Source organism: Ambystoma mexicanum, chromosome 2p (assembly GCF_040938575.1).
Source record: "Ambystoma mexicanum isolate Mex_15411 chromosome 2p, UKY_AmexF1_1, whole genome shotgun sequence".
NCBI classification, from domain to species: domain Eukaryota; kingdom Metazoa; phylum Chordata; class Amphibia; order Caudata; family Ambystomatidae; genus Ambystoma; species Ambystoma mexicanum.
Genome location: NC_090923.1, coordinates 652,901,515 through 652,915,144, shown reverse-complemented (window position 1 = coordinate 652,915,144; position 13,630 = coordinate 652,901,515). Strand labels below are relative to the sequence as shown.

At 45.7% G+C, this 13,630-nt stretch overlaps 1 protein-coding gene across 4 annotated transcripts in view; it reads right to left on the bottom strand.

Moving 5' to 3' along the window:
- The window catches only part of ACTN4 (actinin alpha 4), an 896,467-nt gene extending 885,038 nt beyond the window's left edge, over positions 1-11,429 (bottom strand). The window contains exon 1 of one of the 4 annotated variants that reach the window (XM_069644198.1): positions 10,979-11,429. In XM_069644198.1, coding sequence (XP_069500299.1) covers positions 10,979-11,122 — 144 coding nt within the window. In that variant the 5' untranslated portion in view covers positions 11,123-11,429. The remainder of the gene's footprint in view (positions 1-10,978) is intronic. The other 3 variants (XM_069644197.1, XM_069644200.1, XM_069644199.1) reach the window with 3 other exon arrangements.
- Positions 11,430-13,630: the final 2,201 nt, after the last annotated feature.

Genomic DNA, 13,630 nt, shown 5'->3' with positions numbered 1-13,630 from the left:
CACTTAAAATATAATGTGTGGCTTAAGCCAGTCTAGAGTCATTTTGGGCTATAGTGTTCTATTATCTAGGGCAATATTGTGCATTAATGCAGTCAGAAAAGGTGGTAGTGTAGATGTCTGGACAACAAAAATGAGTACAAGGATTTAGTTACATCAAATGTGCAATTAAAAAAAAAAGTTTTTTTTTAAAACCAAAAAAAAAAAGGCAGGGGATTTCACATTGTACATATTAAATGGGAAGGTTACAACTCAAGCCCAAAAAACAACTACATGCAGACACCAAAAGCTATGCATGGATATATAAAAAAAAACACACACACACACACACACACACACTCTGAGAGGATTGCACACATTGGTATTCAAAACAGAGTAAACCAATCCCCGAGAGCATTACTTTAAAACCTACAGGAGACTAATGTAAGTTCACCATGGTCTATATTTAAATAAACTTGCACAAGATTACAGATTCATTGCCACACACCTGCATAGGGGAGTCAAATGAAATGTCCATGTCATTTGTTCAAGTAACTTTCTCCAATACCATACTGTTTTGATGCTGAAGGAAAAACTGGTATTCTGGTAAGTGATTTGAAACGTTTCCATGTAAATATGCCGAGAAGTGACAATCTTAGCATTGAAGTAAAACTGATTTTCAGATCAAAGAATTCATAGTTGATAATGGGAATATGATGCATGTAAAGTAAAATGCTTTAGTGGACTGAGAATAGCGAGATTCACATAGGCCGGTAAAATCATTTTGTTGACTATTTGATACCAAAACATATCTAGAATTGTAGCGATTTCCAGGATAAAACTGGAGACCACTTCAGTTCAAGTTACTGGGTTCTTTAAAATAGATTTTGTCTTTTGAAAAAAACACAGTCCATTCCTTGCCAAGAATTGTGGGATGGGATTGTATAAAAAGGGGGGTGGGGAGTATACGACCGGTATGTCACGCCTACATTAGCCTAATAGAAAAACGCATTCCTACACCACAAAATGGACCTATTCTGGACCAAAACTCCACTTCACATCTCCTGCAGAAGGTAGCTTTGCTGAACACCATGTACTATTCCCGCGTGCCCCGGGGGTACCTCCTGCTCACTGGGTGAAGTCCAATGTCTAAGAACTAGTTTTAGCTTCTGAAATTCTTGTTGTCCCGGTCAACATGGTCCAAAACATTTACCATTTTCTATTTTTAAAAACACAAGGATATGGAAGAATGGATTATGTAGAAGATTCCCAAGATAAGCCTAGAGAGGCCAGGAAGCTCGAGACCAATCATACTCCAAAAGTAAACTGGAAGGGGATGAAAGGCTGCCAATAGAGCAGGCCCAAGGCAGGGGATTTGATAGCTTGTATTGCAAATCACACCCACAACTGAGAGGGTCCTCAGAGCCGCCCTTTATATTGAATAGCCAATTTGGGGCAAGGGGCCTTTGAGAAGACTGGAGCCTCAGAGCTCTGTTTCAGGGACTTCTGGGGCTCTAGGTTTGATGCTGCTGTCTGCACAGAGCCATTTGATGGCTCTGCAGAACCCTACGGGCGTATCAAAGCAGATTGCTAGCAATATATATTTTTAAAAAAAAAATATATATATATATATATATATATATATATATATATATATATAAAACACTGTAACCAAAGTAAACAATATCTAACACTGAAATTGCAGAATAGCAAGGCTCCAAACCTGCCCTTTTCAAAAGAACCCAAGACATCAAGCTACAGCGTTGGTGTTCAAATGAGATATGGGACCACAATAACTAGAACCATAAGACTCCCTTCTCAAACTCAGTCTTAATTTGCAAGGTCACTAGAATCAAAATGCTTCAAAGACGGTTAAAATTGTCATCTTACAATGGTCCGAGTTCCTGACAAAATCTGTGTGTGCAAGGAAGATGTAGTGGCAGAACAGAAAGGGCTCACATGCCCTGCTTGCATGTACTTCCGCCAAGGGTATTAAAAACAAAATATATATGCTTAAAGCCATCTTTCAGGGGACGAATCGTAAACGTACATTTTTCAGCAACATGTACAGAAATAAAGTAAAATAACAGATCTCAAAATTAATTCTTTGCCTACATCACACGATTTAATTTTTGGTTAATAAAGCTTAAAAAAACCACACAAAAAAAAAAAAAAAAAAAAAAAAAAAACAGCAGCTTAACTTCTCCTTTCACCACAAGCTGCCAGATAGGCTCCTTTAAGTCACCAGTTTTTGATTCAAGTTTTGTAAAAACATAATTACTCTAATGATATACGCCAGATCACTCACAAGGGTTCCTACCCAATTATTCTGGATGCAATCTACAGTATCTCCTCTCCCCACCTGCAGCATCTCTTCTTCCAAACACCATTTCTAAGTCCATTTGTTCCACACAAAAAAAGATTTGGTTTTAAATATTGTATACAAGAACTGATAAATTGGTGTGACCAAAAATCAGCATGTATTGTTGTTTAAGAACAGGTCCTACAATCAATACATAAAAAGCCAAGTAGACCTAATAATGTAAATTTACTGAATGTCGGCTGCCAACAGAAATCAATAAATGAACAATGCTTCTCCATTTGTGTTTTATTGAATTTATATAGCCCTTTCCTCCAAAGTGCTTTACATGAGAACAAGTAACATACAGCAAGCATAAAATGACAATTGAATCACAACTCGAAAACAGTATAAAGAACAATTTACAATATTGCAGAGGTGAGGAGGGAGTAGGGAGGGGCAGAGGTGTGCAAGGGAGTAGTAGATGTTAGAGGAGGTAAGAGCGGGAGAAAGAGGGAATGCAAGAATGTGAGAGGAAGAAAAGAGGAAAAAGACTAGATAAGAGCAGGGGGAAGGGAGGAAGGAGGTAACTGGGATGGAGAGGGCAAGGAAGAGCAGGAGTAAGAGGTGAGAGGAGAGGGGTAGGGAGGAGGAGAGGAACAGTAGGGTGTTAGAGAAGTGAGTGAAAGAAGATCTTAGAGAAGAGCAAAAGGAAGGGTAGCAGGGAGAAGAGGGGATGTGAAGGGGGGGAGGCGGTTCCAGTGGAAGGGAGCAAGGAGTTGGAAGGAGCATAAGCAGGAGGGGGCGCAGGGTGGTGGAGGAGGAGAGAGTAGGAAAATATTAGCAGAGCGGAGAGAACGAGAAGGGGTATAGAAAGTAAGAAGGGAGGAGAGGTGGGGGGGGGGCAAGACCATGGAGGATTCTAATGGTCAAGGTGACGTCCAAGTCAACCAGACCAGAACAGGTCCAAGACCAAATGCTACATCATTAATCATCTTGATCTTTCAACAGCACTTTTCAGACTTTCACGTCCTTTATTTTAAAGTATAAACCCCAACGAAACTGTTGAAAATGTTGCAACATAGAAGCACTTAGCTGGGGAGTCACACACCTTCCACATCTGAACCAGACCCACCTTTTGGCTCCGAGGCATACACTATCCCCTCAGGAATCCCAATGATGCTACCATGTATTACACATTTGCTTGCAAAACGACCACACCTACGGTGCGCGGTGAAAAGAGAGGCGTCAGTCAGCGCTAAGGTGAAGTTGTCATCCTGGGCCACATGCTGGAGTGGCACATTTACAATTGGCGACAAGTTTGACTCGCATGGCCTAGTCAGTCTTCCTCCCACCTCTCAGTTTCAGGGCCTTGTCGCTCCACTGGCGTGCACAGGCACTGCACAAGCAAAGACAACAGACTGCCAAGACCTTCAAAAAAAAAGGTATGCCAGAGTGATCAAAAAGCTCAAGCAAGCTGCATACCCAAGTATGATAAAGTAGGTTCAGGGCGATGTGTATTATGGATACCCATATCATGGTGCTTTTATAGAGTTGCAGTGAATTCACTGGGGAGGACACAGGAGCCTTTTCTAAAAGGCGTCCTCAAGTTTAACAGAGTCGGCGGGAACCCCACGCTTGCAATGTGCCACTCCGGCAGACAACCTAGAATCTAGCAAGAGTTCTGCAGGGGTGAGTCAGGCCATACGGAGCCGCAGCGCACACAACTGTGGCAGCTCCTAGACATGCCCATTACCCCTCCAGTTCACATATGGGAGTGGTCAGGCAACGGGATGGGCAGGCTGGTCCCTTATACAATTCAAATACATTGCACAGAACCGGGCGTCTTGTTGGGAGAGGCGTGCAGACTGCCTAGTATACAACAGGGAAACCGTGTGCTCTCCAAGAGGCTAGAAGAGAAGGGTGATAACCTCGCACACTGGTAGACCAGTCACGGGGGTGGCGACTGAGGAGACAAAGGGTACCAGAGAAATTCCGGGGAATCCCCCTTATGTTCACAATTCAATTTTACCCTTACTTGCAATGGGGAAAGTTGACAGCAGCGATTCTCGGGGTTGCAGTGATAATGCAATGCGAAATCGCTTCCTGCCCATATGTAAGCCTTCTTCTCCCTCAATACGACGGGCAAAACATACCAAATGTTAATAGAAGAAAAAAAAAATGCTGAAAACCCCGAAAGCCCCAAGACCCCTGTGGAATAAGGGGGCGAGCAGGGGGGTACTCCGTACTAATGGCAAGTCAATCTACTGTGAAAAGACGAACACAGCAGTTAAGTGTGTCATTAGGTGAGAATCACAAAGAGCGCGTACTGCCAGACCTAGGGATAAGCAGCCTCAGAACATCCGGCTACCTGGGAAGATACCAGAGGGCTCAGGTTCTGGAAACCCTCACATGAGAGGTGGGGGGCATAAAATTGTTCGGGCACCAATGGAAACGTGTCCCACCTTGCAAATGGCAATTCATTCCTTTTGGGACAGACTGAGTAGTACCCAAGGAGGAGGTTTTCGATAAAACGTGATCCAAATTGTGCATTTTAATATTTATTCAGTAACACTGGTCATGCATGGTGAAGTAACTTTCAAAATGGCACACGACGACCAAAAAAATAATTGAAAAAAAAAAAAAAAAAAAACTGGCCCACACTAGCGTTTTTTTTTTTTTGGTTTCGGCATTGCCCTCTAAGCCAGTCCAAGCCTGCACGCAGAGACTCTGCTGAACGCTACTCCGAGCACGCCAATAGGCTGGTTAAAGTATCTGGTCAATGTTCGTAAAACAAAAGGCAAGGGAGTTGGAAAATCTAAGAAAGGTTTACATCGCACTGCCAAGAGGAGGTTAAGTGAGAAGTCGAGATGTGCTGGCAGCCTCTAAAGAACGTTTATTTGAAATCCCAAAAGTGGCTGAAAGACTGCAGAAAAGTAAGACACCCCAAGATGTTGCTGAGAACTTGAACATAACGATATATAGACGAACATTAAATTAACGAACACGTGTGCAGCCAACAGGGTTTGGATGACACCTAAGAAGCAGAAACGGGGGACGGTCAAGAAGTAGAGAAATCAGAGGGGTAGCCTAACAGCTAAGCTGTTTCTTACGTCCACACATCGAGAAGTATCTTTTGGTCGTTTTAGGTTGTAGCCAATCTAAACCATCTTAAATTACGAGTTAATTTAGGGGCAAAGAGGTTCCACGAAGCTCCTTCCTGTATCTTACAACTAACTGCCAAGTTAGCATGACATGAACAGCTACCAGGAGCTACTTTGACAGCGAGGCCCAATTGTGCCATAAAAACACATACCTATAGAATGTTTAGTGTGGGGACGTTTATAAAGCATTATGCCATATCAAGATGACACGCAAGGGACAACAACTGACATACAATGGACAGCAAGTTGTAGTTTGCAACTCATGTTGAAGCCAGATTTGTTGCATGCCGTGTACTAACTCCTCGTTTCCCAGCTGCACCTCCTGCTTACTGGGCGATACCAGATACCCAGTAAACATTCAGCTCTTGCTCATCAAATATGTATAGAGATACCTGCTCTTGCCGGAAAAGGTACTGCCCAAATCCCCGTCTGATCTTGTCTATCCACACCCATCAGGCTCATCTTGCTGAACAGGTGAGGCCACTTTGTCGTCACATACCAGAGCGGTGAACTCCCCAGAGTAGATGATGCCAGCAGACCCGGGTCACCACTCATTTGGTTCTCCATCCCTCGGAGAGGGCTGCTTTCAGGGAAACCAATTACTCCTTAGCAACAGAATAAACTGCTAAACTGAACCATCAAATTGCAATACATGTGCACATTGTGTTAACATAAGTAAGATGAAATTGAGAGCAGCTGGGGCCATTGAACCGTTCTGTATTACAATCAAATCATGCATGAAAACACACAAATGTCACCGTTTAACATAGCTGCTACCAATAAATCGGATTAATTTTACCAAGAAAAACCATATGCTACCTTTCAAAGAAGTTAGTTTTGAATTAATATGAGGGCCTACAATTGCCATGAATTTGTTTGGCCACTGTAAGGGAGAATTCTCATTTATGGCCAATTTCCCCTCACCTAGTGAGTCCCTCAGCAGCTTTGCTGGATTTCTGGGGTTTATTTATTCCACCTGTAAGAGCGGAAGGCTTTTTTTTCCCCACTCTTACATGTGTTTTGCCATAAGTATGTCTACTGTTTGTGTGATCTTGGACTCTGGGGCTACACCACTCCATGAGCCCCATTTTTTTTGTGCGTGTTACACAGCACCTTCAGTGCAGTGACACCGGGTTGTCTTTGAGACTCTCCACTGACTCCATTTTTCTGGGGTGGACTACTGTCCCCCAGAAACATGTAAAGTTGCCATTAACTTAACATAGTCACTTTAAACTGCAGACCCAGTACACCCCATCTTACATGGAGTATTGGAAAGGGTTAATTCATAACCAGTTTTGTCTGCGCCTCTTGGAGCTTTGTTTCGCTCCCTTAACCTCAAGACTTGTCTGGTGGCAGTGGTACCTACCCTAACTTTTCTACCGCGATTATAGTATATAAATGTGGTACTGTTTTAGGCTATTGTATTAGCCTCGAACCTAAACCCGCTTGACCAAACTTTTTTTTGGCTCCGGTCGGGTTTTATCGCCATTTCTTTTTGTTAAAGTCATTCTTGTGTTTTACTTTTCACACCAAAGCAGGTTTGCCTTCTTTGTTCGCCGATATTTGGCAGGCTTCTGTCCAGAAGCCCTCCTTGGCGTCTAGTTGGGCTGAATGTGAGGGAGGGGTTTAGTCACCCCCTGCACAGGGTCTCCTTGGAGACCCAAGTCGCACTTTGTGTCGATTGGCTGAGGTGGTTGTCTGGGAAACCCCCCATGCTGAGTGATTGACAGCATGGCTGTGTGAATGGGGGATTTTGACATAAAAGGCAGGACTCTTGGGCTAGAAGTCAGAGAGTCGCCAGTGGAACTGCAAGAACCCGAAGAGAAGCGGAGAAGAAGACGACTGTTACAACTCCCAAGTCCCGATGAAGCCCTGCTGCAGTCCTGAGCTATCTACCCTTCAACAACAGAGAAGATCCAGTCCAGAGTCTTCTTCCCTTGAGCCTGGTGGGATCAACCAGCTCACCTTCAACAGCCAGAGGATCCTCTTCTTGGTCAAAATCGCTGCACACAGCTGTAGTGGTCCAGATAGCCATCTGAAGAGCCTTTCCTGTAGGAGCGCACCTTTTATTCACCGTTGCTTCGCTGCTGCTGGACTCATCCCTGGGTAGTGCAGATCGCTCCAGACGTCCTTGTCCCCACGACTGAAGCTCCAGGAACCGTGAGTCTGCAGGAACAACTGCCGTAGCACCAGCTTTTCTTCAAACGAATAAAGGTACTGTGTCCAACTTCGAGGAATTGGGGTGAACCCTTTTTCCTCAAAGGCTTGTCCTTGTCTTCCTTCCCTTTTGACAGTATCAAGTACTCCTGACAATCTCGAATCTTGAACTGTTCTAACCTTGTGATCCTCGACAACAGGACCCTTGTTCCATTGGACAATGGCACAGGCATATTGACTTATCTACGTTTTAGAAAGTATCCTCTGATTCCATTTGCCCTGACAAAAGTATTGCCTATGATTTTTATCCCCATTCTCTTGTGTTAATTCATGTGCTAAGTGTGTTGACTTCAGTAACATTTCTTCTCACGGGTACGCTTTTCTTTCAAAAGACCGAACTGTCATTACTGTCAAAAAGTGATCGCGTATCAACCCATGGTAACATCTTGGTTCCACAACACCGGTCTGTCAAATCCCAATGTACTTATCTTGAATTGATCTGCACAAGGGGAATTGATTGTGTGTAGTATATTTGGAGTGGGGTTTTAATTTAATAGAAGTGAAGTGTTTTGTGAACAGATGGTTTAAAAACAAATGTACTTCTATGTTTTTAACCAGAAACCTTGAGTCAGTGTTTGCTTGAGTCACAGTAATTGTAGTCCTTTGTGTAATCTCTACTACTGCTCATTTGCTCTTGAGATAAGTCTGGCTGCTCAGCCATTGCTACCACTTTTTCTGTGTAGTACAGTCTTGTGCCAAAGGTGAAATTTTACTACCACTTGTAGTCTTAATTGTGTGTAGTGGTCCCGAAGGGCTCTGCACAGGATTCTGCCTAACAGCCACAACTTTACATCACTAGTTAGAAAGCTAATAAAGTACCCAATTATTTTCAACTACCAAGGCACTGCTGGTCTTCTGGACGAGTCTGGCCAAAAGCATTTGTACTTAAGACAAGTCATCTTAATTGTGTATGCTTATCTATTTAACTACCGTATTTCATCCACGTGTTGTATTCAGCCGCACTTTTCTAGCTCCTAAAATATGTATATGACAAATCATAAGCAACTCCCAGTAAAGATGCAGCATTATCGTTGGGGCAAACGAAAAATAAGTGACTACTGAAAAGTACAGCAAAGAAAATAAAAGTGTGGAAGGTCCCGAAACAGACTATTTTGAAGTCTGCTGTTGCTAGAATCAGTCTGCAAACTGGGGCCATCAACTCTATTTCCGGCACAGAAATTATGTTGGAAGACTGAAGTCCATGAATGGACAGGAAAAAAAAAATAATAGATGCCAGTACAAGTAGGAAAGGCAAGCGAAGAATAGCTCTAGAGAGAAGTCAGAACAGTTACGCTGTTGGAACTTAAAGTTTGTTTTCAGACAACGATAAAACAGTACTCCACCGTGTAAGGAAAGGTTGGTTTTTCTAGAAGTTACCAAGAAATCCTACCAATCTTCAACTACAGCGTGCTCACTGCCAATCCCATCAATGCATCCCCAAAAAGGCTCAAAACGATGTATTTGACATTACACTAGTCCTCGTTTTAAGCTAGTATTTTCTTCTCCATGTGACAACCCCAGCATCCCTACCCTCTAACCTATGTTGGTAAGAGGGATAGATAAAATGGCCAGGAAGGAATAAGAAGAAAAGGGTGGAGGAGCCATGTGTACAATTTTGTTGAATTTAATGTAGAACTTATTATATGGGGCATAGTGACGAAAGGGTACATTGCTGGAGAAGAGGTGTTCACTGGGACAGGGTGTATGTCTGAAAATTACACATGACCCTGTGCATGTGTAAACTATGCCCAAGAAAACACAGACGGCAAGGCCCTTTTACTTACTTCTCTGAAACCCCAAACATTTGGAAGGGGTACATCAGAAATCCGATGTTTGCAAAAGCTCCATGAAAAGCGAGCAAAAAAACATCACATTTTTGGGTTTCCTCATGTAAGTCATGCGTATCAAATTGTCAGGACACAACACTGCCTGCATCTTCAACGCACGCTCTCATTCAAATAACCACCCAGCCCCAAAAAAGGATGGCATCTGCTCCCATCTCTGCAACTCATCCATGCCTCCTCCTTCCTGCTATCCTTCCCCTCTCCCACTTCCTCATCCAGGATCACAACACAAGTGCTTCCCCACCCTCTACAGAATTAAACAATTTTACCACCTAACCCATGAAGCCTCCACACAGTTATTGTCGCCAATGCCCACCTCCTCATCCCCAATCTGGGGGTCACCCTGCATTTACCTGTGCAAGCTTCAACTGTCTCCTAGGGTAATCTTTAGCTATCCTTTTACTAGTATTACCCATGATTGCCTTGCCCTCTCCACCCCTCCCCATTTCTCATGTCAGTGCTAGACTGCCCTACTGAGGTTACAACTTGCCTTCATCCTACACCAGTCTCCTTATAAATACTGGTACCAACCCATTTCGCCAAATCTTCCCATCTCACCACCCACACTCTGTGCCACATGTGTTATAGAACGGATATTGCTGTAGTGCTACTTAAGTTTTATTGATCAAAGCTACAGGCAACATTGTGTCTGGAAGGCCATCGTATGGCGACCAAGTGAAGCAAGGGCACATACGGTGGTCTCACAGACAATTGGAGGCCATGCTGCCAAGCAGCTGTGGGCAATAGGGCTCTTGGCTGTAGCGACAAGTGTTAGGGAAAAAAGAAGTGAAAGGGTAAAACCATGGCCACCAAGCAAGGGACACTCAGCAGCCTGAGAGTGCGAGTCCCCTTTCTATTTCGTGCCACAACAGCAAAAGCGCAGGGAAACAGGGAAGGTAAAGAGAGCAGGAGCTGGCGGGGTAGACGTTAGGGCAAAGCAGTACCAGCAGCGGCAGAAGAGTAGTGACTGGGGCAGGGAGGAAAGCAGTGAAAGGCATAGCAAACTTGGAATCCTATAAAGGAACAGTCGGGAGCGGAGTTCCACTACTTTTTATTTTTGACAGTGAAGTTTCACTACTTTTTGCACCCATTTTCACCACTCCAGAAGTGATCTTTGTGAAATTAAAGCACAGTTCTCCACTTTCCCACCCAATAGCAGTTACAGCTAAACTGAAATCTGTTTCAACTGAACTGGCTGTCAACCAGCAGGGGTGCACCCCTTGAAAAATGGGTCGCATGTTGCTCTCCTCCTGCAGACGATTTCCCTCACCGGGGTAGTTTTTTTAGTGCACTTGGCCCTCCTGCCAATCTTCTACCCCCGGCTTCCGATCATCGAAGTTTCGGGGGAGTTTGCTACGCGCGCCTTAACTTTTCATGCTAATATAGTAGGCATGTACCGTACAGTACTGCACAAACTCAACCCCTATCAATGTCACCACCGTTTCTTCAAACAGATGAGGAACGCAACCTTCTCCTACCTTGCGCTGCTGCCGCTCCCAGGCGGGGTCCAGCAACATGTCTCGGTCCCATTCATCATCCTGGGCCATGTAGAATCCGCCGCCACCGTTGTTGCTGCTGGGCCCGGGCTGGTAGGGCTGGTTGGCGGTATGGTAATCCACCATGGCTGCGCCTCGCGCTGACTCGGTAACCGGAAGAGAGTCTTAGGCTCGCTTTGGCGGATCCTTGCTCTGGATTACGGTCGGCACCGGGCCTCGCTTGGGTGCAGGATCTGGAGATTAGCCTCGCAAATGTTTTTCAGCGTCTTTCGCTGACTTCCAAGGACCCTCTAGTTGCTTGAGCAACAGCTCGCTTTGCGCCTGCGCACGTCCCACGGTGCGCCCTCTTTTTCCACCCAACTGTCTAACACAGCAACGAAGCAGTGAGCATCGGACCTTCCCACAACAGGGACTACTAAACTCAGTCAGCTCATGAATAAACCATTCGGAGCCGCCCCCTCGCCTCGATTAATATTCATATAGTTAGAACCGCTTGAACAGGTACAACACTGTGATGGAGAGGGCGGTGCTCGGCAACTATTCTAATTTAGTCACCCAACCACCCCCCCCTTGCCCAGTGTGTGAGTCAATTATGGCTGGTCATGTCAGTGAGGAATTTAGTCCTCGTCTGGCCGCCATTTCAGATTGGGAAATCTCCGGCATGGCTAGGATGCCGGTCTAGGTGTATAGAAAATACAGTAGGACAATATATTTGACTCTGATTTCAAATTGTTGCTTAAGATGTCAAATATCTAAGAAACTGCAGCCCTTTTGTATTTGTTGCATGATTATGTTGTGGAATGCGGGAAGCGTCACGTGACATATAAGGAGTAATACGGAAGTGGTGGGGTGTTTCCTCAGAGACATTCATTGTAGTGATCAAAAATGGCATGTGCTAACTAGTTTGTTTTTCGTCGTTTCACACGCGAGTGTCTCATCCCCACACCCTTGAATAGGTCTGTGACCCAGCGGAGACAGAATACAGATTTTTCACAGTAGTCTTGATTTAGGAAAGTCATAATTCTATTAAAGACCGAGAGGTGAAATATTATGCTTTCTCTCTTTTTCTTACTTTTCTTAAGCAGAACGGGAACCAAAACTACACGTGCCAATGCAAACGGAAACATGTAGTCTGACTAAATGGCCAATGGGTGTGGTGTGCCACCCCTTTTAGGATAATGAGTCCCTCCCAGGGCTCGTGTTAAAGTCGCATGCTGTGACCATGTGACTCACGCCATAAAAGGGACGGCCGTTTCTGGCTCATCTGTTGATACTGACTCCTGCTTGCTGTGTTGGTCTTCCTGCAGCGTGATGTTGTGTGGCCGCCCGTGCCTCGGGCAGGCCTGCATGCACTCCTGCGCACATTCACACAGGAACACACGGGACACGGTGTTGGCCGTTTCGCGTCCTGGCCGTAACTGCCGGCACGGGCTCACTTTATTTAACTGTGCATGCGCGTAGCCCGAACAAGGCTCGCGCATGCGCGCAACGTGACTCGCACGTCACATCCCTTTTTTTCTTTAACGAAAACACAAACCCAACATATGTGGAAATAACAGTTCAAACTTGGAACACCCCCCCCCCCAACATTTGCTTACTCCCAGAGAAACGACTTCACACACCCCGGCTCAGTCTCCCGAGTCCAGGACATAGTCCTTGAGGTATGAGGGCGGTCGGCGACCCCTCCTCATCGGGTACCTGGACATCACTGGCGCGGCTCCATGGAGACCATCCTCAGCTGGGCCAGACTCCCTCTGGATGTCCTCCAGTCGACCCTCCGGGGTTTCCTCGGAAACCCTGCTCTCGCTCGGCTCACTCGTATCCGCTGAAGTGTCGACTCGCTTAAAGAATGACTTGTTGCAAGTGACTGTGCCACGGGCACAGGCTGCCGTCACCATGGTCCCTTTTACATGTGTGACTCTCCACGGGTGGGGTTCGTAGGGCAATGACAACTTGCCCTTGGGGTGGCGGTTGCGGACCAGCACCGCATCCCCCACACGTACCTCTTTGTCTTGTAGACCCCTTCTTTCACTTTCTCGCTGGTTTCGTGCCATGCGATCCTCTCTGACCTTCTCGTTGTCAATGACGCCTGGCCCGCGGCCCTCGATCTCCGGTATCATGCCTCTGGGGCAGCGTCCGAACAGCGCTTCAGCGGGGGCTTCCCCTGTGGACTGATGTGGGGTGGTTCTGTACTCTCTTAAGAATTCCACTAGCTTCTTGGGAAGGTCATCCCCTCCGTGAGCGGAAATTCTTAGCACTTTGTTCAAAGTGCGCATTAACCTTTCGGCCTCCCCATTGGCGCGAGGCCACAGAGGGGATACTCTCCGGTGGTGAATGCCTCTGTCTTTGAGGTATTGTGCGAAGATACTGCCTGTGAACGGGGGCCCATTGTCCGAGCATAATATTTCCGGGAACCCATGGGTCGCGAACATTTTGTCCAGGGCCCTCGTGGTGTATTCAGTCGCGGTGTGTTCCAACACCTCCACCTCCGGGTATCGCGACCATTGGTCCACGGCCACTAAAAAGTACATGCCCTGACCAGTCGATCCGAAATCCACGTGTACAGTTCCCCAGGGCTTCTCGCTCCGTTCCATCGACCTAATCGCTAGGGCCTTGTCCCCGGGAGCCGCGGCT